The following is a 26,835-nucleotide window of genomic DNA, read 5'->3' as shown; positions in this document are numbered from 1 at the left end:
ATGGTAGCGGGGAAATTGACCTAAGTTTCTTAGATCCTAGCCCAGAGGTCGGCAACCTTTAACACCCAAAGAGCCATTTGGACCCATTTTCAATGGAAAATAAAACACTTGGAGCCGCAAATACTTTTTGACATCTAAAATGAAGATAACACTGTATATATTCTCATGCAGTGAGAAGTTCCCTTCTTTGGGGCCCATTTTTACCCATCAAAAGGGGGGTAAAAGCCTTGTTGTTTTGTACATGAGTTCAAGGCTGATGACCGAGGCAATAGAACCCCGTGCTTCACACACATTTATCTATTTTTTGTGTTTGAAAGACACTCGATCATGCCTCAAAAGCAACCCCCTCAAATTCCACTTGGATGGAATTCGGATCAAAATTGGTGCCCTTTTTTTAAGGTTGTCCAACTTCCAGGGGGGCTGAACTACCCCCCCCAAGAAAATGTCTGCCATGGAGGGTAGACTCGACAGCCATATTCCTCACTGAACATGGCCCCCGCCCTGGTCCCAAAAACCACAGCTTCTGAGAATCTACCCCCAAATGTCCTGGGATTTGCCCGCTGGGAGTTGGCAACCTGCGACAACCATGGCTGAGGATGATCCCAGCCTTCCTCCCTTCCATGATCTACAAGCTTACCCTCCACTGGCTTACTCTGAAGTAAATCTTTCAAGACTCACGTGCAAGGCTTTCCCCATGCCCTCCTGCCCTCCTTGGCAATGCAGAAGCAAACAATTCCCACCTACCCCTGCCTCCCCATCAAACAACCCTAATGAGTGCAACCTTGCAGGGCTGCAGGTAATAACTCCTTTAAAACCTGATATTGTCTTTTTCACCTGGACTCAGCCAGGCTGCCATCTGCCAGGAAAGCCCCTGGAGCTCAGCAGGGCTGCTGGGGGTCTGCAACCCAAGGTGGCACTGCTGGGGTCCCCATGTGGTCCCACCCCCCAAGAAGGACCCAGGGGAGGGGGAAATGAGGCCACCCAAAGCAGCATCAACCCCTGACCCCCCATTCAAAGGGGCAGACTGAGGATAGGATTGTGCTGAAAATCTGCGCTCCTGCAACTCCCTCCCATTTCCCGGCCTTCACCGCTCACCTGTTCAAGAGGATCCACCAGTGGATCAAGAGGATTCCCCACCCTGCGCCGTCATCACCCAACCAGGCAGCTGGGACAGGGAAGCCAGAATTGGCTTGGGATAGCCATCTCGGGCTGTGCCTCTCTAGGAATGGGGACTCTTTCCAATTAACCCTTAGGGCAAATCTCCGAAGGAGGCTGAGAGGACCAAAGCCATACAGAGCTGCAGTGCAAGGATGAAAGAGCCGCACGCGGCTCCAGAGCCACAGGTTGCAGACCCCTGTCCTAGCCGGTCAGTCTAGATGCAGTTGTGTAAGTCTTACATAAAAAAAATGTTTGTTCTTTGTAATTTTGATAAATGCTATTGGTTTTTCTTTTTCAATAGAGGTCAGTTTGAACAAATCTGTGCACCTCTTCTGGCCAGGGTAGAACCTCCTTTGAGAGCAGTGATGGAGCAAACTAGTAAGTAAATACTGCTGCTGTTTATTTTGGGTAGCTATATGTTGGTACCTTAGAACTATGATGTTTCTGCTCGATAGGCCAAACCACTGCATTAAGAATTCCAGCATCAATACTATCCTTGTCTATTATTTCCAGTTTCATAGTTCTAATTGAACATTGGGGGGGCAGGGACTTGTGAGGGGGAATGTCATTTCCTCCATATTCCTCCCCCCTCCCATTCCCTTTCCTTTCCCCCCTCTTCCCGTTGTTCCTACACATTTTGAGTATAACCTTGTCTTTTGTCTAACTGATTCCAAAAGGAAAAAATCGTAGGAATTTAGTGTTTTCCAAATTTCCCAATTTTTTCCTGTTAGAAAAATTGAAAGTTTGAGGACTTTTTCATGCAATACATTTTGAGACAAGGGTTTTCTCACTCAAAAAGAAAAAAAATTGTAAGAGTTTTCTTTTAATGCTCTCCAGATTTTCGTAACTTGCCCTCAGACTTTTCATGTTAGTATTTTAAATGTGAAAACCCTTGACTTAAGCGTTTCATTCATTCTAAAAACATTTTTCAATGCTCCCCAATTTTCCTATTGGAAACAGTGGAGGGCCAAAAACAATTTCCCCAAATTTTCAGGATTTTTTCCCGAGACGTTCGCATTTCTTAATTGTTACTAATGTACTGTAGGATATAATATCTAATGAAAGACATTTGCCATGAGTAAAATGTGCCTCTTAGTTCCCAACCAGAGACTAGAACTGTGATTAGAAGTTATTATAATAAAAGACAAAGGAGATTCATAGTGGAGCAGGCCCTCCCTAAGATGAAACTGGGAATTAATATTATCAGAAGAGGTTTATTATCAAATGTTGCCTTTGGCTAGCAAACTCAGCAACCAGAATAACTCTTAGACCACTGCTGATATGTTCTTACAGTGCTATGTACTGTAAGATGAACAAAGAACTACAAGAAAGGATTCCAGAAGTATGGGAAACAGTGGGAAGGTATTTATTTTCTAGGGAAAGAATTCATTCCTTAAAATGTACATATGCAACATATAACATGAAGATACATTTTACAAGTTTCTTTTGGTAGAATTCAGAAAGCCAACAGAACATTAAATGAGATCTATATGAGCCAGTCTGTGACCTCTCATATCTTGAAAGATGTATTATATATCCTTCCTGCTAAATTGCACTCTCTAGAAACTTTTATCTGAGATGCCAGCAAAGTATATTTGGCTTTGAGACTATGGAAGCGGAATAAGAAGTATTGTGTAAGCATTCATTTGAATTTGAAGCGTTTTGAAAAAGAGTTTGAAATTGCTGTGTCCTGTGTTTGCAAAAGCCACAAGGTTAACAGGAGTCTTAATGACAGAGTGAACTAAGAAATGCTAGAGTCTCATTGCAGGCCTTGACATGGACTAGGGTTTTGTTTGTTTGTTTGTGACATGTTGCCCCATGCTATGCACTGAGAGTTTATAGTGACCATAAAGTAAGCCCATAATAGTAACCCATGAATTAAAGGGTTGTATAACATAACAAGGAGTCTTCAGTTGTGTCTACCTCATCATTGTTGTCCCTACCTCATCATTGAGATAGCAGCTGTACTTCATGCTTGCTGCTAAAAGAAGAGGATGGGCAAGTGTTCTTATAACAGAAGAAGAACAGTAGCAGCTCCACTTGGCTGCTTGTCCACTTAAAAAAAAATAACAGCAATTTTTGATCAAATTCTAGTTTGTGGTGCTGGCTTCTTCCACTACCCTATAAAATTGTCCTTCTTTTCTAGAACTACAGCGTGACGATATCTACAGTATAGAACTAGTGGGTGGAGCCACTCGAATCCCAGCAGTGAAGGAACAGATTTGTAAATTCTTCGGCAAAGATATAAGTACCACACTAAATGCGGATGAAGCTGTGGCAAGGGGTTGTGCATTACAGGTAGGTTTACTAAACGATATTGTTACCCTCTAATTGTAGTTTACATTTGTAAAGCATTTATCTGACAAAAAAAATCCCAGGAAGCAAATTTGATGTTGGTGGGTTCTTTTTGGAAGCAGTGCTACATTCCTTTTGGGAAGAGGAAGGTAGACAGCAGGTTACTTTTTTCTCTTGTATACTTTGTATGTATATGTGGCTTTCTTGGGCCACTGTAGCAGAGTGTGCTTAATGAATCAAGATTTTGTCAATATAATTGAAGTATTAGGAATTAAATTGTAATTGGCTTAATTTTTTACACAGACAAGCAGAAATAAGGGGAAAACGTTTTAATCATGTAACAATATTTGATCTCTTTTTTAGTGTGCAATTCTTTCACCAGCGTTTAAAGTGCGAGAATTCTCCATCACCGATGTTGTTCCATACTCAATTACTCTGAGGTGGCAGTCATCTTATGAGGAAGGAACTGGGTAAGAGCTTTGAAATGGGTGGTTATAGAAGCACCACAAATGCATCAATTATATTCAGAGCTAAGGTTCAGCCTGTAATTTTCAGACCTCTTAACAGGTCTTGGGTATTCACAAGATTTTGTTGGGCATTTCTTCAGTTTTTGTATTTTTTCATTGTTTGGCTGTTCATAACTTGGCTGCTATTCACAATTTGTGATTTTAATTGTCATTATTTTTGGGAGTTAATTGTCAACTCTTTTACTTTCTATAGTGAATGTGAAGTCTTCAGCAAAAACCATGCTGCTCCGTTCTCAAAAGTTATTACTTTCCACAAGAAGGAACCTTTTGAGCTGGAAGCATTTTATACTCATCCACATGATGTTCCTTATCCTGATACAAGAATAGGTAAAAAGATGCCTTGGTTTTAGAGCACAGAGTTTACTAATGGTGAAAAGGAGGACATTGTTCTAAATGTGTGAATGCATAAGAATTGTGCAGAGTTTAATTCATTCCCGCATTGGTCTTTGAATCCTTGTTCCTGATGTCCTTTTCTGCCCTGTCCTTAGGTATATTTAATGTATGCCTCAAGACCAGTTAAGGCAGAACAAGATTCCCCAGCTTGGGTGAAATCTAACCACCAGCTGATCTCCAAATTTAATCCTAGTCTGCAGACTAGTTTGAGTTGTCTGGTATACACCCTGTGGCTTCAGAACCCATCTCATGGGTATCACTGTCTAAATTTTTGATAGTTCCAAATAATAATGGGAACAGGTATTACCATGAAAGGATGATGAGGAAATGATTCTTCGTGGAAGTACTGTGCCTCATGGTTAAAGCCATCCACCAGGCCTCTGGCATAAAACAGAATTATATCTGCATTTCCCCATTCATCTGCCACTCAAGTTTGTCTGGGTTGATCAAGAGTTACCCAGTTACTGATCCCTAAATTACTGTAAACACACCTGAAAGCATGAATAGTCCCTAGGAATTAAATTAATCCTTTTCTGTATGTCCTGTCATCATATTAGTAATAAGACTACAAACCACTTGTTCAGTTGATGTTTATTATTATTATTATTATTATTATTATTATTATTATTATTATTATTATTATTATTATTATTATTATTATGTAGGGCACTTTGTTATTCAGAACGTTGGCCCCCAGCACGATGGTGACAATTCCAAAGTTAAGGTCAAAGTGCGTGTTAACATTCATGGTATCTTCAGTGTGGCTAATGCATCCATAATAGAGAAGCAAAATACAGATGGTGATGCCAGTGATGTACCCATGGACTCAGAACTGCCTGGCAAGAATCCAAGCAAAGATGAACTGGTATGTGAATCTATAATTTTTTTTTAAACTGTGGGAAAAGATTTACATTAAGTACACTATATTAAGTACATGAAGTGTTGTGATGTTGAATTGTGACACATGATCTGAACATTTTAATAACTTCCTTTAATACTGAAATGAGCATTTGATCATATATCAGTGCAGCAGGACCCTCTTATATATTCTCACACTCACATTCAGGAGACCACAAAATGTAGAGAGCCATTTAGGATCAGGTAAAAGAAAGAAGAGAAAACTGAGTAGAAAGGGGGATTTGACCCTCTCAAGCCCCAAAAGTAATATCCATGAGGGGGCAGAAGGAGTTTTCTGGTCTTCCTTCTCCTCGCCCCCACAATGTGAATCAACACATAAATTTCTTATCTTTTTAATTATCTAAGACTTTTGCTTAGTGCCCTGCAGTTGAGCTGTGAAAGTCTTCTTCATTTTTTATATTGTTGTTTCAATGTGTATAATGTTGCCTTATTCACTTTTTTCTTTGAACTAAATTTCTCTTTCTGTCTTTTATTTATTCCTCCTTCTTGACCTCCATACCTCAAGCCTTGTAACTTCTGACTGTTCATCTGCTCTAGTAAAATCAGTTTCTAGTGGTTTCATTTCCCCCCAAAGTTTATTTGACTTCTCTGTCCAAAGAATTATTACTTATTGAATTAGGAGTAACCTAAATAAAAACTCTGCATATTTTTCTGTCCATTTGGATGGAATTGTAGTTTCCCAAAATATTTCTACGGTTTCTCCTTGACTGCAGCTTTAAAAATCTATTTTAGAAATATTAAACTATTTATTGAAGTAGACTATTACAGAAGTTGATCATGTCACACTAGTGAGTGTGTATTTGAAATATTACAGGGAAAATAACATTTTGCCAGATGTAAAAGTAACCCTTTTAATGCATATGCTTTGTTTCACATGGAGTACCTACTAATTATCTTCTGTTTTCACTGTGATGCTTGTCAGCAATTTCCTTTCATAATTGAGGATGAATCCCTCGACTCTGAGGACGAGGTTTGTTATACATGTAGTTTCAATAGGTTTTTAAAAACCATATATAGGTGTTCCCTCCCCCATTTGTTCCTTTTCTATATAAACTGTAAGAAATGAATGAAAATAACCAGTCCTGAAAGAGAAAGCCTAAAGATTCTGTAGCTGCAAACTTCTGAAATCAGATGCTAAATTAGTCTTTGTGTACCTCAATATTTTACTTAAGGTGACATTGAAGTAAGTATTCTGTGAGATAGACTGACAGAAGCATCTTTAGTAAAACTTGCTTCTAGTCTAGTGCTTGAGTGACTACTTACATTATATGAGAAGGCCATTAATGCCTGTGTGGCCACTTAGAACTAATAAAGTGATACAGAACTGTCTAGTTACATTTCCAACAAAACAGTGATATTTTATGTAACCAGAATGCATGCTGCTCATTCGTTGTGCTCTCCTGATAGTCTGTCGTTATTAGATCACTTGTGTTACGTTGGCAGTTTGAGACTCCCTCTCTGCTTTGCTGTGGGTTCCTTTCAGCTTTCTGTTCTGCTGCTGCTGTTCTGCTTATCATTGTAATTGTGCTCAATTCCTGATATTGTTTTACACAGCTGTTCTTTGCCATACATTAGGGGAAGCCTGTCCTCATAGCATAGTGTCTTGCTGGATTTCATTACATTTAAGGTTCCTCTAATACAACTTAACCAATGTTGGAGAAACTAGATTGTTCCTGATTTACTGAGTTTATATTCTACCTCTTTGCTCAATCAGCATGCCAGTGTGGCTAACAAAAGCAGAACTTAATAAAACTATCATAAACCACTTTGAAATGCCATTAAAAAACAGATATGGCAATTTAAACATACCGGTAGAGCAGGAAGGATGAGGGGCTTTATATTATATAAAAGTTAAAACAAGTATATTAAACTTACAGCTTTTCGAAATTTTGCCTTCAGTTGGGCTTAGTTGGTTCCACCTGCTTTGTCCTTTTGGGTAATATTTTTTTATATTTCAGGAGTACCATGACTTGGCTACCATTTGGGAACTGCAGATCTACAGTTTCCTCAGCTGGCTTTTGGCTGAGAAGACATGTTTAGAAGGGTGAAAGAAGGGTGGCTTAAGAAAATATGAACAGATTTCACTACTGTTTAAATCTCTTCAAATAAATTTTGATGCAGAATTTAAGTACAGAAGAACTGCTTCACCCAGTGTTTTCATTTTTCAGTAATTCTTGTCTGATTCTGAAAAACCACTTGTATAGTTGACTAGAATAAGAAACTTGACTGTGGTGTTCATCATGGAATTGAAAGCTTCTTTTTTATAGGCTAAAATGCAGGTTGATCAAGATGATGGCAATCACAGAAACCAAACTGAGCAACGCAGTCAAGCTGATGAGGAAACAGATCATCTTGGAGTTGAAGGAAAGGTCAGTACGAAATAAACAGGCTTAAACACATCTTTTGATATTGCTAAGAATTGGGTGCATGTATTCTTGGGGAGATCTGTAGTTCTTCAAGAAGACTATACAAGTTTTGAGGTCTTGGCATTTTCCATAAATGATCATTCGATAATGAATAAGCTTTGTGCTGGGCATGTAGTGCACAAGAGATTAGGGTGTTCTCAGACTTCTAGAAGCATCTGCAGGCTCTTCTTTGACAAATAATCTGAAACTCTTCCGAGCAGATTTCCTTTTCCAACATGTTTGAGCCAGCATCTTCGCTTGACTTTGAACAACATTCACAAAAGCCATAGCATCTATTAGCAGGTCTGTCCTAAGAATCCTTCATTTAAAAAAAAGCAAGAAATTGAAATTATCAGGATTGTAGAGAACATACTGGGTGTTTGAAATTGCATAGTTGATTACTGGCAAAGATGGTGTAATCGTCAGGAATTGTAGTGGCACAGAAAGTGTTGTGTGAGATCATTTTTCATTACATTGCTGTATATTGAACTAAAGTGGAACACTGCAACAACAGCATTGGAACATTCAAATTTCTGTCATTTTGTAGACAGCTTCAGGAGACAAGCTTGATAATACAGCTCAGTCTGGACAAACAAAGGCAAAGATCAAAAGCATTGATCTACCTATTCAGGCTAACCTGTACAGGCAGTTGGGACAGGACCTTATTAACTGCTTCATTGAAAACGAGGTAAGAACATTTTCCCAGTTTTATCACAAATGAACTTATGGATAAATGGAATGGTATGTAGTTTATTCTTGCCTCTGTATAATGTCAGTGTACAGCCCATGGAATACCTGGTCCAGTTTAACAGAATCTATAGGTTGGAATGGTTTGTTTTGGAAGATTACTGAAATCGCAAGTGAACCATCTTTCCACATTTCATACTGATCCCAGGCTTGTGTTGTTTTCATAGGGTAAGATGGTGATGCAAGACAAGCTGGAGAAGGAGAAGAATGATGCCAAAAATGCTGTTGAAGAATATGTGTATGATCTTAGGGACAAACTGTGTGGCGTCTATGAAAAATTCATTACTGAAGATGTAAGAGCCAACATATATTTAGGAATTCTGTTAGTCCCACTGACTAGATTCAGAGAGACTGTTGGAATAGGACAGATCCATTTTCTGTCAACTTACTGCTTTGATAGCACTGGAGCATTGCATGTGTAATGGTTAGGAGCTAACATTAACCTTTCTTTGTTAAATAACACTACAAAACCAAGTGAAAAACTGCCAAAGGCATGAGTATTTGTCGCATTGGAAAAATTTTGTATCCATCTGGCATTCTCTGTCAGAGTTCCTGAAGCATGTCAGCAAGATCTGTGGCTCAGATGTATACTAGGTCTTGCCAGAGTGCTGAAGATATTTGATCTCTTTAGATTAATGTTGTGCTTGAATTTGGAAAGCTGTGCTAACAGGAATATAATGGTTGAACTGGCCCAGAGTTCACTTGAAAAACTTGCTTGAATTTTTAAAAAAATAGCTGTGGAGTTGCTGCCAGATAATTTTATCTTGAAATCTCCTGCAATTATAACCAATGATAAGTAGCCAGAGGCTTAAGTGCTTGAGCAGGGGAATCTAATTTTGTGGTGCACTGGCTCTCAGCTGACTTTTGGTTGAAAAGACATATTTAGAATAAGCTGTGCCAGTGACTAAGGGGCAGCCAATTCATTTCTTGTTGATTAAAAACTTTATGATTTGTCCAATAATACCCAAAATCATAAGGTGCCTTTTTGAAACATAGGAGGAAATGTTAAACTATATATCATTTTTAGAAGTAGGACCAGCTTAAATATTGAGAAGGGGGTGACAAAGCTGGAAACTTTAAAAACCAAAAAAGATATCATAAATATGGTTGCCCTTAACTCTCAATCTCCTGAACTTAAATTGGTCCCCAAGTACCTATAAAAACTTCAGTTGATTTCATTTTGGCATCCTAGTAAACCTTTACATTCCTGTGTATGAGTTTCCATGTTGGTATGGTCAACATATTTTTTAAAAATTGCAGTTATTTGATCTTTACGTTGGAATAGAAAAATACATTGGAGTGTGTGCCCTTGTATGAGTATAGACTTTTGTATACTAAGTTTTAAGTGTACCGTGGTCCAGTTAAAGAAACTTAGGTAGGTGTTGGAAAATACAGTTGTCTCAAGAAAGACACTCAGTATACTGGACTGAACCAGGTGGACATCCCTATTTTCATCCCTATTTTCATCCCTATTTTCAAAACTGATTTGAAGAAGGTGTGAAGACAGAGATCATCACCCTGGACAGGCTTAGGCAGATCTTGCTGAAATGGTTCAGGAGCTCTAGCTAATTAATATCAGATCTCCCCTTAGTTACTGGCTCTGTGTAACGTAATAATCTTGGATGCTCCCTTTGGGATGTGCAGCCCACTGCCACACCTTGACCATCAAAAGATTTCTGGTCACAGGATAAACATATGTGTCCTATTAACTTTAGAGTTGCTTGCAGAATGGAGAGCCCTGATTGCTATTCTGCCACTCTTTAGCTGTCAGGTGGACACACACAATTTGATTATCAGTCCCTACTTACAGTTTGGCATTTTTATAATTATTACCTGTTAGTGGGAAACTGAAACTGGTATATATGCCCTAACATTTCCTTGAAGGCTGTTCATTTGGTAAGCCTCAAAAATTAAGCAACCAGTTTCCATCAGGGCAGCAGAGAGGCTTCTTGTGTAGCCCTTCCATCTCAATGTGCTGTGAGTGTGTTTTCACCAGTGAGGTTAGCAACTGAATATTTGTGATTTCTAAATGCTGAGTATTGATACTTATACACCAATTCAAGGGCAGGTTCTTCTTCCATATATCTTTAATAGTAATCCTTATATATGCCTTCTACCACTACTGTCATTCCCCATGAGTCCTCCACAAGATCAAGTGGGATTGTGGAGTATTTATACTTGTAGCACTGTGATGGCCACTCTAGTCTTGTTTACCATGCTGCATTGGAGCAACTGCATTGTCAGCAAGGATACATAGATCTTTGCCTATATAATAATAAGAAGATTCCACACCTCAAATTTCACACTCAGACCTAGCAGATTGGTTTCTCGGCGTTTCAACAGGTTCATTCAGATGCATAAAAACCAAGCCATAAGGCATTCATATAATGTTAAGTGGATATGAAATGGTATTTTCTAGCAAAGACACAGCACTGAACTCCAGATATAACAAGAAAGTATGGAACAAGTTGGCATTCCCAGGTCTCTTTTCAGTGTGAATGGTGGCATTAAACACTGTTTGAGGTGGCTGAGTCTCTGCTGTCATTCCTAACTTCTTTTTATGATGCAGTGTACATAATTGATTTCTGATAATCAGTTATACTTTTATCACCTTATATTGTGGTTTGTTGTTATGAGGCAGTAGTTGGAGCACACCTAACCTAAATCTGTGTAGATGCTTTGGTAATTCAAAAAGGCAAGGCTTAATATACAAATTAGCTATTTTTTGAATTCCCTGTATCTTCCTAGGATTCAAGGAAGATAACATTGATGTTAGAAGATACAGAGAACTGGCTTTATGAAGATGGGGAAGACCAACCAAAACATGTATATGTAGAAAAACTTCAAGAAATGAAAGTAAGATATGCATACATATAAATGTAACTCCTGAATAGATTGTCTGCAGGATTCTTGTTTGTATCCTGTCCAAGTCTACAGAGTAATTGGTCTTTTAAAAATAGAAAAATCACTGTCTGATGAGACTACAAATTCAGGTGGTAACAAGTGTGTTCACTTTGTATTAAATGTATAGTGGTTTCAGCCTTCCTTATTTAGGTGTTTTAAAGACTGTTTAGACTACAGTATTCCAAAAAAACCTATAGTATATACTCATAAGCAAAAATCCTACCCAAACATACATATTTTAAACTAAAAGCAAACAAAAATAAAATTCCAGCTAAAGAACATTGAGTACTACCTCTGGAGTCTCATCAAAAGGCTTATGTCCTAAATTTAGCAACATTCCCTCCTTAGAGAACATCTCCTGTACATAATATATGTCTTTTAAAAAATTTGCCTTAAAAAATTGTCATTCAACAGGAGGTTCTCAGGCAGCTTGTCTTTCTGACTGGTCTACTTAACTATTTTTACTGAACTATGTTTAACTTCTACTTAATTACCCCAAAAAATTATCCTTGTGCAAGTGAAAGGGTTATATCTTTTTGGGCATGGAAGCTGGTAAGATGGAGGTACGTGTTCATGCCACATTTCAGTGCTGCTTCTTACAGACACGCACCCATTAGGGCCTGTTTTACTGCTACTGGAAAAGGAAGGAATGGGGGGAAAGCTGCAGACAGTATGTCAAGCTTTGCTAATTCATTGACACCACACCTTTATAATTACATAGGTTTTCTTTGCTGTTTCTGCACTGTTAAAAATGTGTAAAACGTTGTATTATAGAAATTTGGTGATCCTATTCATGAAAGACACATGGAACATGAAGAGAGACCAAAAGCTCTCAATGAACTGGGAAAGAAGCTTCAGCTGCTTATGAAAGCTGTAGAAGCATACAAAAATAAGGTAGTATAAAAAGTTGCATGTTCCTAAATAAAGTGTGATCAGAATTTTAATTGTATTGCTTTAAACTTCTGCATGACTTTACATAGGTAATTTACTTTGAATTCTAGTGATAAAATGTCTTGAAAGAGGGGAGCTGGTATTTGGAAACAGCTTGGGCATCCGCTTCCCAGCAGTACAACTGGATGTACCAGGGATTGGAACAAACACGGAGCTCCAACAAGGACTGGGATTTTGATGCCCATAGGGGCATCAGAGCATCTTAGGTTTAATTGTATTTTACTGTTGCGTGTTGTATCTAACATCCTTTTCTCTGTCCCAGGATGAAAAATATGATCACATTGATCCTGTTGATATGGAAAAAGTAGAGAAATGTGCCAGTGAGGCCATGAGCTGGCTGAACTCAAAAATGAACGCACAAAACAGACTGAGTCTAACACAGGATCCTGTTGTGAAAGTGGTAGAAATAATGGCAAAATCCAAGGTAAATATTTGAAATACTTGTATGACGGAAAAAGTAATACCATATTTACTGGAAAAAATGCAGCTCTGAATATGATTGCTCCACACATCCCATGATTAATGCAAGGCTGAATACAAAACAGAAGACCATGAATTTAAGACTGCTGCCTACACTTCTTCTCACTTGGCCCAAAAATATAGACACAGAGATCCTACCTGCCAGATCCTAGAAGCTGCTGCATATCCTGAATCCCAGCAGGCAGGTTTGGGGCATTGCTCTTGCTCCCTGTTCCAGTCCCTGGGACCCAGGTGGGAGGTGCTATCACCACTCCCTGTAAACACAGCTAAAGAGAAGTGCATTGGCCTCTGATCAGCTGATATGTAACCCAGCTGATTGGGGGAGCTAGCTACAGAGGTATGGGGTGAGGTTTCCAGCAATCAGCTAGATCCTTGGTAGGGCAGGTCCTCACCATTCCATGGTACCTGTCATATACTCAAATTGGAGACCCCTCCCCCCACTCATTTGACAGCTAAAAATGTTTAAAATATGCTATCATGCTTTTGAATCAATGAGGTATTACCAGAAATACTACAATTACATGGAGGTTCCAAGAAATTAATTGCACTTGTATTGGTGTTTGTGCAAACATCTGTAGAAGGTCTTCAGCAGACAAATACTTTGTTTAGTATCCACACTTCTATATTCTCAACTTGTTAATGTTCTTTTTAATGTTTATGTTTGTGCAAGATTCTTGATCATGGTATTTTTGGTTTATAAATAGCAGCAGACCCAATACACTTGAATTACAGAGAGGTTGACTATCAACCAGAGGTGTAGGCAGAATATTTTAGTATTGTAATAATGAATATTTTCCCCTTATAATAAACAATCAGAAATACATCGGTTGGATTTACTGGATCTTAGTAGCGAAAACTTAGTATTCTGGCATTTGGAAGTGATAACTGTAGATTAAAATGTGCAAAAATTGTACACGGATTCCCATCATCCAGATTATAGACCCTCTCTCTCTGTATGCATCCTTAAAAGCAACCTCCTCCATCTTCATGGATGACTTAAATTTTGTTGTGTTCCAATTATTGAATAAATAAGATTTCTGTTATTGAAAAGCTGCTCAACGTGAGTTGCTTAATGCCAGAACCAGATTCTACCAAATCATAGGCAGATATCTGGCCAGCCTTGTTCTAAATTCTACCCAGTACCAACTTTAGATGTCATTAGGGTCTCATTCTTTGTTGAGTTGCTATATTAACTTATATGTTTTTCTTAATTTTGATTACATTAGGAACTGGACAGTTTATGTAACCCTATTATTTACAAGCCGAAGCCCAAGATGGAACCACAGTCTGAAGGTCAAGCAAAATCTAGTAACGAACACAATGGACCAATGAATGGACAAAGCGGTACTGACGCAAAATCAGAGGACAGTTGTCAGCAGTCTAAATCATCTGAAGAGATGGATATGGACTAATTTATGTTCCTTTTGGTCCATTAAAAATAGTGCAAGTAATCAGAGGGTCCATCTTTCTTTTTATGTCTGAGACGCATTACCGATGTTCAGTTACTTAATTGACTTTCTGTTTGAAAGTGTTTTTCTATTGAGTGCATCCCCTTTGTTCATTCCATTGATGCCGCTTACGTGGAGCTTTAGTTGAATGTAGATTGTAAAAGTCAGTTGAAGCTTTCCCAATATATTTTATATCAAATAGGCAGAATTGATATATAAATGACAACAATCTACCTTATTTAAAGCTTTTATTGTGGGTAAGCCTCTGCTCCTTTATTCAGGAAAGGCCACTGTATTGCACTACTGATGCTGAAGTGTAGATCTTTGCATCTTTCTCTTAGAAGCTGTTGGGTTTGGTGTGGCTTCACCATTGTCACTTGAAGCACTGACCTTTTTCTAGTTATTGTACTGTTCCTATTTAAATATTAAAATAGAGGTTAGCTGGCAGACTAGTTCATCTTCTTGATGTACCATGAAAACTGTAAGAATTTGTAGACAAGATATCCAAGGCTTGAAGGAGCCCATACCAGCAGCATTCTCTGTCATAAGATTAGCAACACAACTGAAAATAAAGGTCTCCATAAACACACAGCCATGTATATCATATTCTGTGTTTGAGACAGAGACACTGTTAAAGTTGTAATAGAATGAGAAGTTAGTGACATTTTTAAAATCTTGGGGAGGGAACTTGTTTCTTTTCTCTCATTACCTCTAACCTTGCTGGTTTGGCTTCAACCTGAACTCTGCCTATGCATGTTTCTTAAATATTGTCCTCTTAATTAAAATCAGACAATACATATATAAAATTGGTATACGTATATCAGTATTCCTTAATGAGAAAGTTCTCTCATTCTGCTTGGCAACATGGTGACATTTGGTGCCCGGGGAGGGAGCACTGTTTGAAGAGCAAAGTGTTTGCTCATCATTTGCAGACATCCGCTGCTTGGAATGTTTGGCACCTATAAAAACAAATCTGTGAGAGGCTAAGCCCCAATTGTTATAAGATTTTGACACGGGTAGATTTCTAAGTGTAACAAGCCAACTTGAGCTGCTGACATAATTGTCTTGAAAAGACAAGCAAAGTCAGGTTCTTGATTAAAACAAACATCCGGAAGAAATAGCATATACTTTATTGGGATAATACAGTTTGTGACTTAAACGTATTTTTATTTTTGTATCAGAAGTCTGCTCTTTTGCAATATCTGCATTGATCCACCTTGTTTGTCCTGTTCCCCCACTTCTGCTATGTAAATTTGACTTTAAGATTGGTCAGAGACGTCGCAATGTGAGTGGTTGTATAACCAGCACTTCTAGACCAAGATGCCTGCAGATGGATTTTCCAGACTGATTAGTCTGTTCTGTGAATCTCAAACTTTGCCAAATATATTAGGATTCTTATTCATTACAGTATCGTTGGGCCCAAAACTCCATAGGGTCTTTAAATACTATCAGAGGCCCCTTCCGCACATGCAAAATAATGCATTTTCAAACCACTTTCACAACTGTTTGCAAGTGGATTTTGCTATTCCGCACAGCTTCAAAGAGCACTGAAAGCAGTTTGAAAGTGCATTATTCTGCATGTGCGGAATGAGCCTAAGTTACGTGTGATGCCTCTCTAAAGCAATTGTGCTGTGCCCCACTTCTGAGGAAGACTTGTGCAAAAGGCTACCTTTTGGAGGTCACTGCACCTCACCTCCTAAAATATCTCAGTCTTTTTTTGCTTCTGCAGCATGGCACACTTTTCTGAATTAGGTACTTTTACTTTAGCTGGTGGCTATCTATGTTTCTTGTTCTGGATTTTGTTAAAAAAAGGGGGGGGATGTCATTGTCTAATCTTGCTAGTATGTGGTAGAGCCACATGATCACCCCATGGTTGCCATCTTGTACTTCCTCTGAGACATGTTTCTGCCGCATCCCAAAAAGGCTAGATCTGGGAGCAACTTAGAAGATTAATTAATACCACAGGTTTCCACTTAGCTGCTTTGTGAAAGTTTATCCCTTGGAACTCAAAAGAATAGTGTGGAAACTAGAATCAGAATGTCATGGGATTTACAAGATTTGAGAACTTTTATATGAATTCATTCAGGTGACTCATTTTAGACAAGTCTCAAAGTGCTCCATATAGAGACTTATCACATGTAGCTGTGAGCATTCACTCAGCAACTACATGGTCTGATTAGATCCCAAAAAATCCCTAGCTGTACCTAATGGTCAGAGTGACCTGCATGTACTTCATCATTATCACTGTTGTGCCTTGCCCTTTCTATCACTTTCCAAGATTTCTAATGTATCCAAACATTTGCAGCTGTTCTTGCATTGTGGTCATCTGGCTTATAGCAGGGAATTTACAACTACCGCTGTCTAGATGATGCGTTCAATAGGCTTCTGCCTGGGTTGAGATATGTTAACAAAGGGAATATGCTCACATGGGTGCAGTTCCTGGCCCAGAGGGGAAGTGGTTGACTCCACTTCCCGTTATTCAGTACAGAGGAGGGGATCTGGATTTTATCTCTCACAAGATGTTATTGTCTACTAACAGAGCAGTATATCAATTAATCATCCAGGTCAGGCTAGACAGAAAATAAAGGAGGGTCAAAGGTTTCATGTAGGAAGGTCCTTCTTTGGACTTGGGCTAAGGTCACTAATGTATTTTCTAGCACCCTCTCCCAGCAAATGCTGTAGGTAATGTTCATAGAAAGATTCATTTTCTGTGCACATAATATGATGAAGGTATTTATGGTTGGATACATACTTGCAGATTTAGACAAGCACATAATTACCATAGTTGCCAGTCTAAAAGAATAGCCATTAATGAGCCTGTATGTGGTCTGCAGTGGGGAAATACGTTTATATTGATGTGTTGGAATTCTGAGCAATGTGCCGAGTTTTGAATCTTCACCCACTTTTTATGGAACCAAAACATCTTTGATTGGGCACAGAATACTAGCAGGGAGGACAAGATTGCATAAACATCATATCCATCAAATTAAGTGTTTTTGTCCTTAGGTGGAAGTACAGGAGATGTTCTTCCTAATTCTTGTTCAGGGTCAGCTCAACAAATATACTATCTAAGCCTTCAAGATTTATATCCAGAAGAGGCACTGGGAGCAGTAGGAAACTCTTGGATAGATTTTGTTGCTTCAGGGACAAGAAGATATATCTGTGATTTAGCAGGAGTAAAGATACCCTTGCCTTTGTAGTACATGCTCTGTCCTAATATGTCATTATTCTTTCTTCTCACTTTTCATCCTGAGCAGGGTTCTTCTCAGAGTAGAGTCGAGGGAAGCATGGGTGATGTTAATTTCCCTACACTGGCTACAGTGAAAGTGGTTTCCAAGGAGCCCATAAATGAATGTGGTGGCTCTAATACTGAATTTTAGTGAATATGCTGTTGCTGCATCTAGCTCCTTAGAGCTTCATCCCACTTCCTAATCCTGACAGTTTAGCTAGGAACAGGCAGCATATAAAATCATAGGTTATTCAAAAGAGTTAGACATATGTAGAGGCAGCATATGTAAACAATCAACTAACAGGTTATGTAGAGCATGTAGAACAGCAGCTTCTTCTGCAGCAGAAACAAGTTCCTTCAAGCAGCTCTGAAACTATTCCTCGTTCTATTCCAGTTGTGCACTAGCATTGTATCAGTCGATAAAATGCTTATCTGTAAGTTGGCCTGCATTACAATTTTTTCATCAAGAACAAATAAAGTTTTACATATTTCCAAAGGAAAAGAAAGTGAAGGTCTTATGTAATATTGTTAGTTTGTTATACAGTATCACTTGGAAACCTGGATTAGGGATCATTTTCCCAACACTATATTTTTGAGACTTTTTTTTCAGTTTCCACCATCTAAAATCTTTTTTAAATTTATTGTTTGGAGGGAGCTTGCTGTTTTGTAAACTCTTAGCTGATAGATTGCAGGAGAGAGTAGTTCTTCAAAATACTTTTTAAACAACACTGCCTGGTAGAGTGAATATAAAATAGCTGCTTTAAAGCAGCATTGTAGGTAATCTAAAAGAGAACAATTTGTATGTAAGCATTCAGTTGACTATGTGGCCCAAACCAACCCAGGACAAACAGTATATTTAACAGCTGTGGAATTACACATGATCACCTCTCACAACCAATTTCAGACTGGCAGTTGTGGGAAAGATGAGTCTATTCAAACTTCCAGCTCCTTCAGTTTATGACTGATCGTTTCTGCTTATATGGCAGAATTTGGCTTCTTGGCTGCCAGTGTGACTTTACAGTGAAGTAATGGAATAAAAAATTCTTCGTAAACTTTAAAGCTAAGAATTTGCTACGTTCTATGCCAATAAAGGCTTGCTTGCTCGCGAATTTTATGTGTAACATATCTAAATCAGAAAGCTGAGGTATACAATAAGTAAAATCAGGCAAGAAATGTGATAAATCCCAGATCACACATCTGTTAACAAGAATGGCACTCAGAAATTATTTCAGGATTTCACTCAAATTTAAGCAAAATGTTGCAAGAGGACGTTGAATGTATTTTATCTGTCAGTATTTGTTCCATTAGTGACTAGGCTGGAAAATATTCCATCACTAATAAAGTTCAAAGATTTGTTTACATTGATGGCAGTCAGGAGGATGGGGACACTCAAGTTTGTCAGCATACTTCAGTATTTCTCCCGGATATGTTTATATTCCATTTTTTAAAAAAAACTTTCATTCATAGTCTGCCTTTCAGAGAATAAAATAAATCTGCTGGATTTAAAATAGATTCATAAATCCTGGTGGTGAATCTGGGCTGCTGTCATTGGTGTTCAATGTTTCTGTTTATTTTTACGATCACAACAATTCCTTTCTTTCCCTCTAACCATAACCCTTTTGAGTGAATTATTTCCAGGTTGCAAGATGAATATGACAAAGAATGTCTGATACTTGTGACTTGAGTTCAGCTCTTGTTACAAATTTATATATATATATATAAATCAAATTTACAGTATACCCCTATGACTTGAGATTATCTTTCAGTCCTTGTATGCCGGAACCTATGAAATTGCAAAGTAGCAAGACTCAGCAGTCTAGGCTGCAAGTTTTACAATTATTTTGAATAACTGACTTTTGAGTCCAACGTAAATTTTCCAGGTTCTTCCAGAACAGGTGTGTGCTGGGAGAAACCATTTTCAATCATACTGCTGTTGTGGCTCACTATTCCTTCAGCAGAGCATCAGTATGATAATGTAGGGATTCCAGGGATTGTCAGGGATTCCAGCACTGCCACTGGAATACCAGTGTGTCAAATTTACGAAGGATACAAGTCACAATTAATTTGTACAAAGTGTTTGGCCACACCAGCATTCCTTACAATAAATTCTGGTAATACCATAGGTTGGCACCATGTAGAAATTAGTGTGGTACACTTTACATCCGCCCCAGCATAGAACTGAAGATAAGCCTCTAACTGATGTTATCTGGTTTTGTCCATTTCCCATTCCAAAATAATCTATTTAAATATGTCATTATTTGTTTTTTATCAGTTCCTGTTCTTAAACCAAAGAACTCACTGACTTTCCCCCAAAATATATACATATAACATCAAGAATTTTGCTCCTTTACAGATCATGTTCTCATAGTTCTATCACTCATTTATAATATATCAAATGGGAGCCATAATTTAGGAGAATACATTAGTATGCCTGCTAGAATCCTTGGAATTGTAATTCATGTTCAACAGTATTCGTTGATGTCTATAACTGTATGGTTTCCCAACAGTTCTTTTTGTCATGTTTTTTCTGCATTAATACATGTTTATTTTATCTTCCATGGCTATTATCTCAAATATTTGTCCCTTCCATTTTTAATCTCTCTTCCTACCTCCAATTTGAAAGCTTTGTCTAATATTGAATCTGGAACAGTTTGAAGTTAACTGACAGCACCCATAAACAGTAACATTTACTTGAGTTGGATGGCACATTTGACCACAATTTTTTCATCTCCTTGTTTCTTTATGGGGACTTTTGGACATCTTTATTGTCTTAATGGAATTTGCATCATAACAAAAAACTTCATCAGTGGGCTGTAGCCCAAAATCTGAAAGTACACATTTCCCTGATGATTCCGAATGCCTCATCTTTCTCAATCCAGAGAAAACATTCCCTATGTCACTTTTCCCTATATTGCATAGACATATTTTCTTTTCCCCTTGGTTGAGATATGTGCACAATTAAAAATAAATCTCTCATTTTGTGTCTAGGTTTGTTAAGTAGGAGCCTCTTTATGCTGCAGCCAGAATATAATTGGCAATCTGTTGCCAGTTAAGGTGTGAATTGACTGTTCATTGTAAAACAACGTTATGAAGAGTTAATGCTGGTAGAATCTGAAACCTTAAGTGTTGTTCTTTGTCGAACCATTTCCTCAGCTTGCAGTAAGGTAGCAGTTAGTGCAAATTTTGTTTGGTGTGCATTTAGAGAACAAACATTTGCTAAGTTGCGAAGTTACCCGGAAAAAATGCAGTTTTAATTTTCAGATCTGTATTGGCCGCAGAACAGATGTTGGATGTGGGAGATATAGAACAGCAATGTTGAACTATATAAATACATGCCAAGGATGATAATCCAAAGCTTCCTGATGACACCCTTCTGAGCTTCACGGTAGTAAGAATAACTGGATGGCCCTAGCGATCGTTCTCTGCCTCGTGATTGTGATGGACACATCAATGCCCTAGATATAGGGGGAATCAATAGGTATCTGAATTGGGGAAATATTTCAGCATTAATGGGAGATTTTTAGCTAAAGTCAATCTGCTATCTATTTCAGAACAATGAAAGGTACTGTGGCGGTCAGGCTCAACAGATGTTTCATATTTAGCAAGTGTATTCTTTTATGTAAATGTGGGAGAGAACAGTGTGTGTTCAACTTATAGCAGTGTTAAAGTATGCAAAATGTTTACTGTATGTGTAAATGAAAACCTTCCCAGTGACATCATGCACAGATTGACACTGTGTCAATTGATTTTTAAATGGCAGCAGATTGTCAGAGGCTGTGTATAAATATTTATAATAAATATTTAAATCTACTTCTTGAATCACACATCCTAGCCCACATGAGTTCTTTGTTACCACAGGCTACAGGTTGGCCTGCACATGTGATGTAATAATCTTACTTAATTCTTTGTGAGATTAGCTGTTGCTGGAATTAATGCTGATGCCAATCTGGCTGATCTACAACAGTCCTCAAAGGGCTTCAGCCAGTACAGGCTCGCAGTGCCTTTTAAAGCTTCACTTCGCTCATTTTGTATTGGGGGAAAAACAGCTCAGGTCCTTGAAAAGGGGCACTCAGCTGACTCTTTAAGAAACTGCTAAACTTCTAAATGAAATGGGTCTTTGAGTTCGGCAGCTATATTTGGTTTGTGGAAAACAGTTGACACGTTGGCTAATTCACACAGTGGGAGAGCATGGTAGGTAGTCATGCCTCTGCTGGCATACTGCTGAATAGGCTTGGATTGGCACGCCTGTCTGAAAGACAAAAGGTGATCAATTGTAAAAGTGTATGAATATTCTCTGTTCTCTTGCGTCATTAATTCTAAACATGGATGCTTCTCTATTAGTAAAAGTGCCAAGAAAAACATTGCGAAGTATTTCCCTTGGACAGTACAGGAACAGCAAAAGTAACAGGGAGAAAGTACAGCGTTATGTCAATCTTGCTCTATATGCTTTCTGTTTCTCACTAAATGCACTGTGTGAAAATGACCCTCAGCACTGTCACAGTGTGTACAACTGGATAGTTCAAGCACCACAAGGAAACTGAGTTCATTAGAACTGAAAAATAAATATAAAATTATGGGCTTGTGTGTAAACTGCTGTCAAGGCACTGCTGGCTTATGGCAACCCAAGCAAGGTGCTTTCAAGGCAAGCGAGAAGTAGAGGTTTAGCATCAGAATCTTATGCATTTTTCAGAAAGCTGAAGATCAGTGTTAACTAATAGAAGTGTCTCTTCTCTTACGTTAGCTTGTTTTCTTATTTCCAAGCCTATTGTTCATGTGATGGAGAGGAAGGAAGCTGACGCAGGCCAGAGGTTTTAAGAACTGTATATATCAGGTTTTTGAGGAAGCCAGGAGAGAGCATCCTTATCTGAATAGCCATATCTCAGAAACTAAGTAGTGTAGGCCATCGTTAGTACTTAGATGGGAGACCACCAAGGAATCCAGAGATGCTATGCAGAGGCAGGCAATGGCAAACCACTTCTGAAGTATTAAATATAGGTTTAACAGACCTGTGTTGAAATCTTGATTTTTGACTTTGCTTCATTTCTTCAGAAATGTCATCATTTCTTGCTAGCTTCAAAGTACTGGTATCCTGTATTGTTTTCTACAGACACCCAAAACAAAACAAATATGCATTATATTTTTTAAAAAATGGCTGCTTGTGTAGATATACAATTATAGCCACTTTTTTGCTGCAACTCCAGATATGGCGTAGGAGGTTGCTGCAACTCCAGCAGTGGCGTAGGAGGTTAAGACTTGTGTATCTAATCTGGAGGAACCGGGTTTGATTCTCCGCTCTGCTGCCTGAGCTGTGGAGGCTTATCTGGGGAATTCAGATTAGCCTGTACACTCCCACACATGCCAGCTGGGTGACCTTGGGCTAGTCACAGCTTTTCCAAGCTCTCTCAGCCCCGCCCACCTCACAGGGTGTTTGTTGTGAGGGGGGGAGAGCAAGGAGATTGTCAGCCCCTTTGAGTCTCCTACAGGAGAGAAAGGGAGATATAAATCCAAACTCTTCTTCTTCTAAAAATGCAATCAAATGAGACATCCAACAAACAATGCAATAGGATTAAGATTAACAATTTAGAAACACAGCCGGGGGGGAAAACAGACTTGGTATGTCATTAGCAATGCAAACAATTACAAAAGTAGAAAACAATGTTGTAAGAACAAGGTAATATACACAGTGAACATTGATATATTGCTGGTTCTGAAATTACCTACAATCAAAGCAATAAAGTGATCCCCTGGGCCTAGAACCTTTCTCAGTATTTATTATACTAAGACCTTCATCCAAAGGGGCGAGCGAATCCACTCATGGGAGTGGCATGCAGCCACACTGGTGGATTTGCCCCAGCAGAGGGCCGCCCCCCCGTGCTAGGACACAGTGTTGGATACCGCGCTAGCATCCCAGGGTCCCTGCCGCTGCCACTGCTATAGCGGGCAGGGGCATGGTTCTGAAACTTATTGGTTTTGCCAGCATTACACCAGTGGCCTGCACTTCAGACTTAAGCCACCAAAAAGTGAGGCCCATAGAGACTTCTCAATAGCAGGGAGACTTTTTTTGCTTTGTGAGCCTCCCCACACCACCAGGAAGCTTCTATGGGAGCAGCAAGGTGGTGCTGCAATAGCGATAAGGCTGTAAATGTTTTATGATCTGGGCTAGGTCGATAGCTGCAGAAATGTGCTGTGGTTTTCCATAGGTTTCTGATCAGAATGGAACTTTGTGATGCTAAAACAAGTAAGAACTCTAGAGGAAATAGTATACTTCTGCCAATTCTGATTTTTTAGCTGCTTTCACTTGGTTAATTATGGTACAGGTCACATTGAAATGGATTTAGATAATTCGGTTTGCAGGCCACTTTTCATTTAAAGGCAATAATTCTAGGAAACAAGGAAGGCAACAGGAAAAGAGGAAGACCCAACATGAGATGGACTGATTTAATCTCTTCCTGTTTGCGAACAAACATGACACATGCAAAACACTATTTATTCCTTTCTTTCCATAGATATATATCACTGCCAACAGAAATTTAATTCTAACCCCCTTTTTAATTTCTCCTAAAGTAGCTTTTAAGCAGTTTCAAAGGACTATGTGGAAGTCACCAGTGTAGGATTCCAGGTTAAATTGAACAAATTAAAATTTTGTTAATATAATTACTTTAGCTTAAAGGTTACAAGAAATAATTTACGAAGAATAAAGCAATCTGAGGCAAAAACGTCTGCTGATGTGACTTTCACTTCACATCAATCCACTGTCTCACTCCTTTACATCTGAGACCATTTTAGGATTTGACTCCATTTATAGTCTCTCATTGTTTTTTACCTATTTCTTTGGGCAGTCCTGCACTTCATATAACACTAGGCTGCATATAACACTAACATATAACATCATACTGTTCTCAGTTTACTTCAGCCCCTTCTCACTCCCCACGGACTCTCTCTCTGTACTGGAGCCTTCACAGACTCTCTCCAGTATCAACCAATAATCTCACTTTCTAATCTCCCATTCACCCCCTTCCTTCTACAACTTACCTCTGATTTTAAAGAAAAAAACCACACAACATTTTATATTGCTACAATAGGGTCCTCAGTTTGCAAGGCCTGAACAAGGCTGCTAACAATAGGATGTTCTGAAGGTCATTAATGCATAGGGTCATTGTAAGCTGCAACCGACTTGATGGCACTTAACGCACGTATATTTTATCTTGCTTTTTAGTTAAATATTGGCTCCCAAAGTGCCTCACAGAAATTGGATCACATTACTTAAGACTGTTTAATAAAACATGTTCCTTGGCAATGGGATTTTCAGTTGCCTGTTCCCTGCTCCCTCCAGTGACACAATGGCATTTGGACATTACAGGGACAGAGCTCTCATCTGGAGTTGAGTCCAAAGAACTAGATGGAATGGGCTCTGTCACAGTTAAATAAAGAAGGAATGGCTTCTCAATGGCAGTTGGACAATGAAGTCATTTGGAGCCATATACAGTGTTTCAAAATCATAAAGTTAGTATTGGCCAGTTTTCCCCGCTCTTGTATTTCAACAGTAGATAAAACCAACAAAGGAGTAGTCATCATCAGCACTATTACCCAGATTTTAATATAGGCATGTGACTATTTCATGGGAAAGAACTATTCATCTAATTTACTGATGTTAGATTCTTAGATCGAATACAGATTCTGCAGCAAGATTCTGTAGCTAAATTCTGGGAAATATTATTTTTCTTTGTCCATTGAATTCTAGAAACCATTCCTTGCATGTCTGATGTGCAATCAGATCTGATACTACCAAGCAAGAGCAGAAACTGGGGGAGCAAGAAGAACCATAATATGAAGTCTTTAAAGAAAGCCAGAAAATGAACAAATCTGGCATTCCAGTCAAAAACCATCACAAAGTAGCCCTCAACTGTGTAACCAAAAAGTGTCACAAGCTAATTATTTGACACTACTAAATTAAACAAGCAAATCTGTATCCTTTTTAGGGGGAGGGAAACCTAACAAAACACTCCAATGTTGTGCCCAGTTAAATTAACCTAAATAACACTCCTTTCTATGCAAACATGGCAATAAACAATCTTCCTGTCTTAGCACACACCTTGAACTTCCAGTCTGAAGCAAAACTATTTCCTTGTAAAGATTGCTGCCCAAAATTGCCACAGTCATGTACTGAGCTAATGTTAGGGTCAAATTGTTTCCAGGATGACTTCTCTTCAATGTTCCATGGTTCTTTTTGACCGAACATTCCTTTAAAAAAATAAAATAAAGCTATTTGACAGTCTTGCACTTCATATTTCCCAGTTTCTCTTCACATTTAGTTCAGTGACATTTTCAAAGCTTCTCACATTTACCTAATGATTATGCAGGGCTGGTTTTTGCATATTGTGAGATAGAGCAGTAACCAGGGTCCAGGACTTCTCCTGGGGCCCATTGCCACTCTTCCCGCCAGCTGTGTGCCTTTCCTGCTGCCATCCTGTCCCTGCCCTTTCTACTCACTTGCAAGTGCTCCATCACCCACGTTCTTGGCTTCATGTGCCCATTGCCACTGGCAAAGGATATGCAGGTGCTGCACAGTGACAGTACTTCCAATCATACACATCACCCAGTGCAGGTGGCTATGACTGTGGGCAGTGGGAGAGCTTGTGAGCAGGTAGAGAAGGGTACACAAGGGCAGGCAGGAAGGGGAATTGGTGGTGGGTGTGGGTGATCCCTGGGAACTCTACCCGGGTTTGCCAAAATGGCCCTGGGAATATGCTTCCATTTTACTTTGTCTCATGACTTTGCTGTGAGACAAAAGATTCTTCTAGCTCAGGGGTCTGCAACCTGCGGCTCTCCAGATGTTCATGGACTACAATTCCCATCAGTCCCTGTCAGCATGGTTTTGAACAACATTCCAGTTAGAATGAATCCCCAGATGATGGTGAAGGCAATAGTGCTTCTGCTCCCTATGCAACCCGCAAATACTTCATGCAGCAAAACCATGATCTGCAATCAGACAGACCAGGCAGTTCTAAGATTTACTACACTTTCCTTACCTACGTATTCCCCTTCTAGACTCCACAGTTTCACACTACAGTCCAAAGATGAGGTGAGAAGAAGAGGATAGTCACTCACAAGAGCCACACTACATTGAAAAAAGAAAAGAAAATGGGTTTGGTTATTTTTGTTTTCTAGATAACTGTCAAAGGACCCATTGGAAAAATCTGGCTTCTTAACTGTTTCTGACAATGGAATAGCATGTTGCATGGAATTAATCTTCCCCAGCTTGCTCGGATTTGCCCCGGGCCCCATTTTCTGACTCCAAGGAGGCAAGCTCTAATGGCATATTGTCACTGCTCTTTTTTCCATACATAAATTTTATTTCAAGGAGATGCCAGTTTTAAAAA

At 38.9% G+C, this 26,835-nt stretch overlaps 2 protein-coding genes across 6 annotated transcripts in view; one reads left to right on the top strand and one right to left on the bottom strand.

Moving 5' to 3' along the window:
* HSPA4L (heat shock protein family A (Hsp70) member 4 like) overlaps positions 1 to 18,897 on the top strand; it is a 40,667-nt gene extending 21,770 nt beyond the window's left edge. Inside the window, exons 8-20 of one of the 2 annotated variants that reach the window (XM_048509098.1) lie at positions 1,460 to 1,536; positions 3,305 to 3,456; positions 3,817 to 3,923; positions 4,174 to 4,307; positions 5,039 to 5,238; positions 6,214 to 6,261; positions 7,559 to 7,660; positions 8,244 to 8,384; positions 8,611 to 8,736; positions 11,192 to 11,299; positions 12,122 to 12,241; positions 12,561 to 12,722; positions 14,005 to 18,897. In XM_048509098.1, coding sequence (XP_048365055.1) covers positions 1,460 to 1,536; positions 3,305 to 3,456; positions 3,817 to 3,923; positions 4,174 to 4,307; positions 5,039 to 5,238; positions 6,214 to 6,261; positions 7,559 to 7,660; positions 8,244 to 8,384; positions 8,611 to 8,736; positions 11,192 to 11,299; positions 12,122 to 12,241; positions 12,561 to 12,722; positions 14,005 to 14,190 — 1,663 coding nt within the window. In that variant the 3' untranslated portion in view covers positions 14,191 to 18,897. The remainder of the gene's footprint in view (positions 1 to 1,459; positions 1,537 to 3,304; positions 3,457 to 3,816; positions 3,924 to 4,173; positions 4,308 to 5,038; positions 5,239 to 6,213; positions 6,262 to 7,558; positions 7,661 to 8,243; positions 8,385 to 8,610; positions 8,737 to 11,191; positions 11,300 to 12,121; positions 12,242 to 12,560; positions 12,723 to 14,004) is intronic. The other variant, XM_048509099.1, reaches the window with a different exon arrangement.
* Positions 18,898 to 20,190: 1,293 nt separating this feature from the next.
* Positions 20,191 to 26,835, bottom strand: part of LOC125439830 (WD repeat-containing protein 64-like) — a 28,663-nt gene continuing 22,018 nt past the window's right edge. For all 4 annotated transcript variants that reach the window (XM_048509100.1, XM_048509103.1, XM_048509102.1 and 1 more), the window contains exons 18-21: positions 26,485 to 26,573; positions 25,548 to 25,696; positions 22,462 to 22,556; positions 20,191 to 21,704 (exon numbers count right to left, since the gene is read on the bottom strand). In XM_048509100.1, coding sequence (XP_048365057.1) covers positions 21,548 to 21,704; positions 22,462 to 22,556; positions 25,548 to 25,696; positions 26,485 to 26,573 — 490 coding nt within the window. In that variant the 3' untranslated portion in view covers positions 20,191 to 21,547. The remainder of the gene's footprint in view (positions 21,705 to 22,461; positions 22,557 to 25,547; positions 25,697 to 26,484; positions 26,574 to 26,835) is intronic.

Source organism: Sphaerodactylus townsendi, linkage group LG10 (assembly GCF_021028975.2).
Source record: "Sphaerodactylus townsendi isolate TG3544 linkage group LG10, MPM_Stown_v2.3, whole genome shotgun sequence".
NCBI classification, from domain to species: domain Eukaryota; kingdom Metazoa; phylum Chordata; class Lepidosauria; order Squamata; family Sphaerodactylidae; genus Sphaerodactylus; species Sphaerodactylus townsendi.
This window is presented reverse-complemented; position numbering and strand designations above follow the sequence as displayed.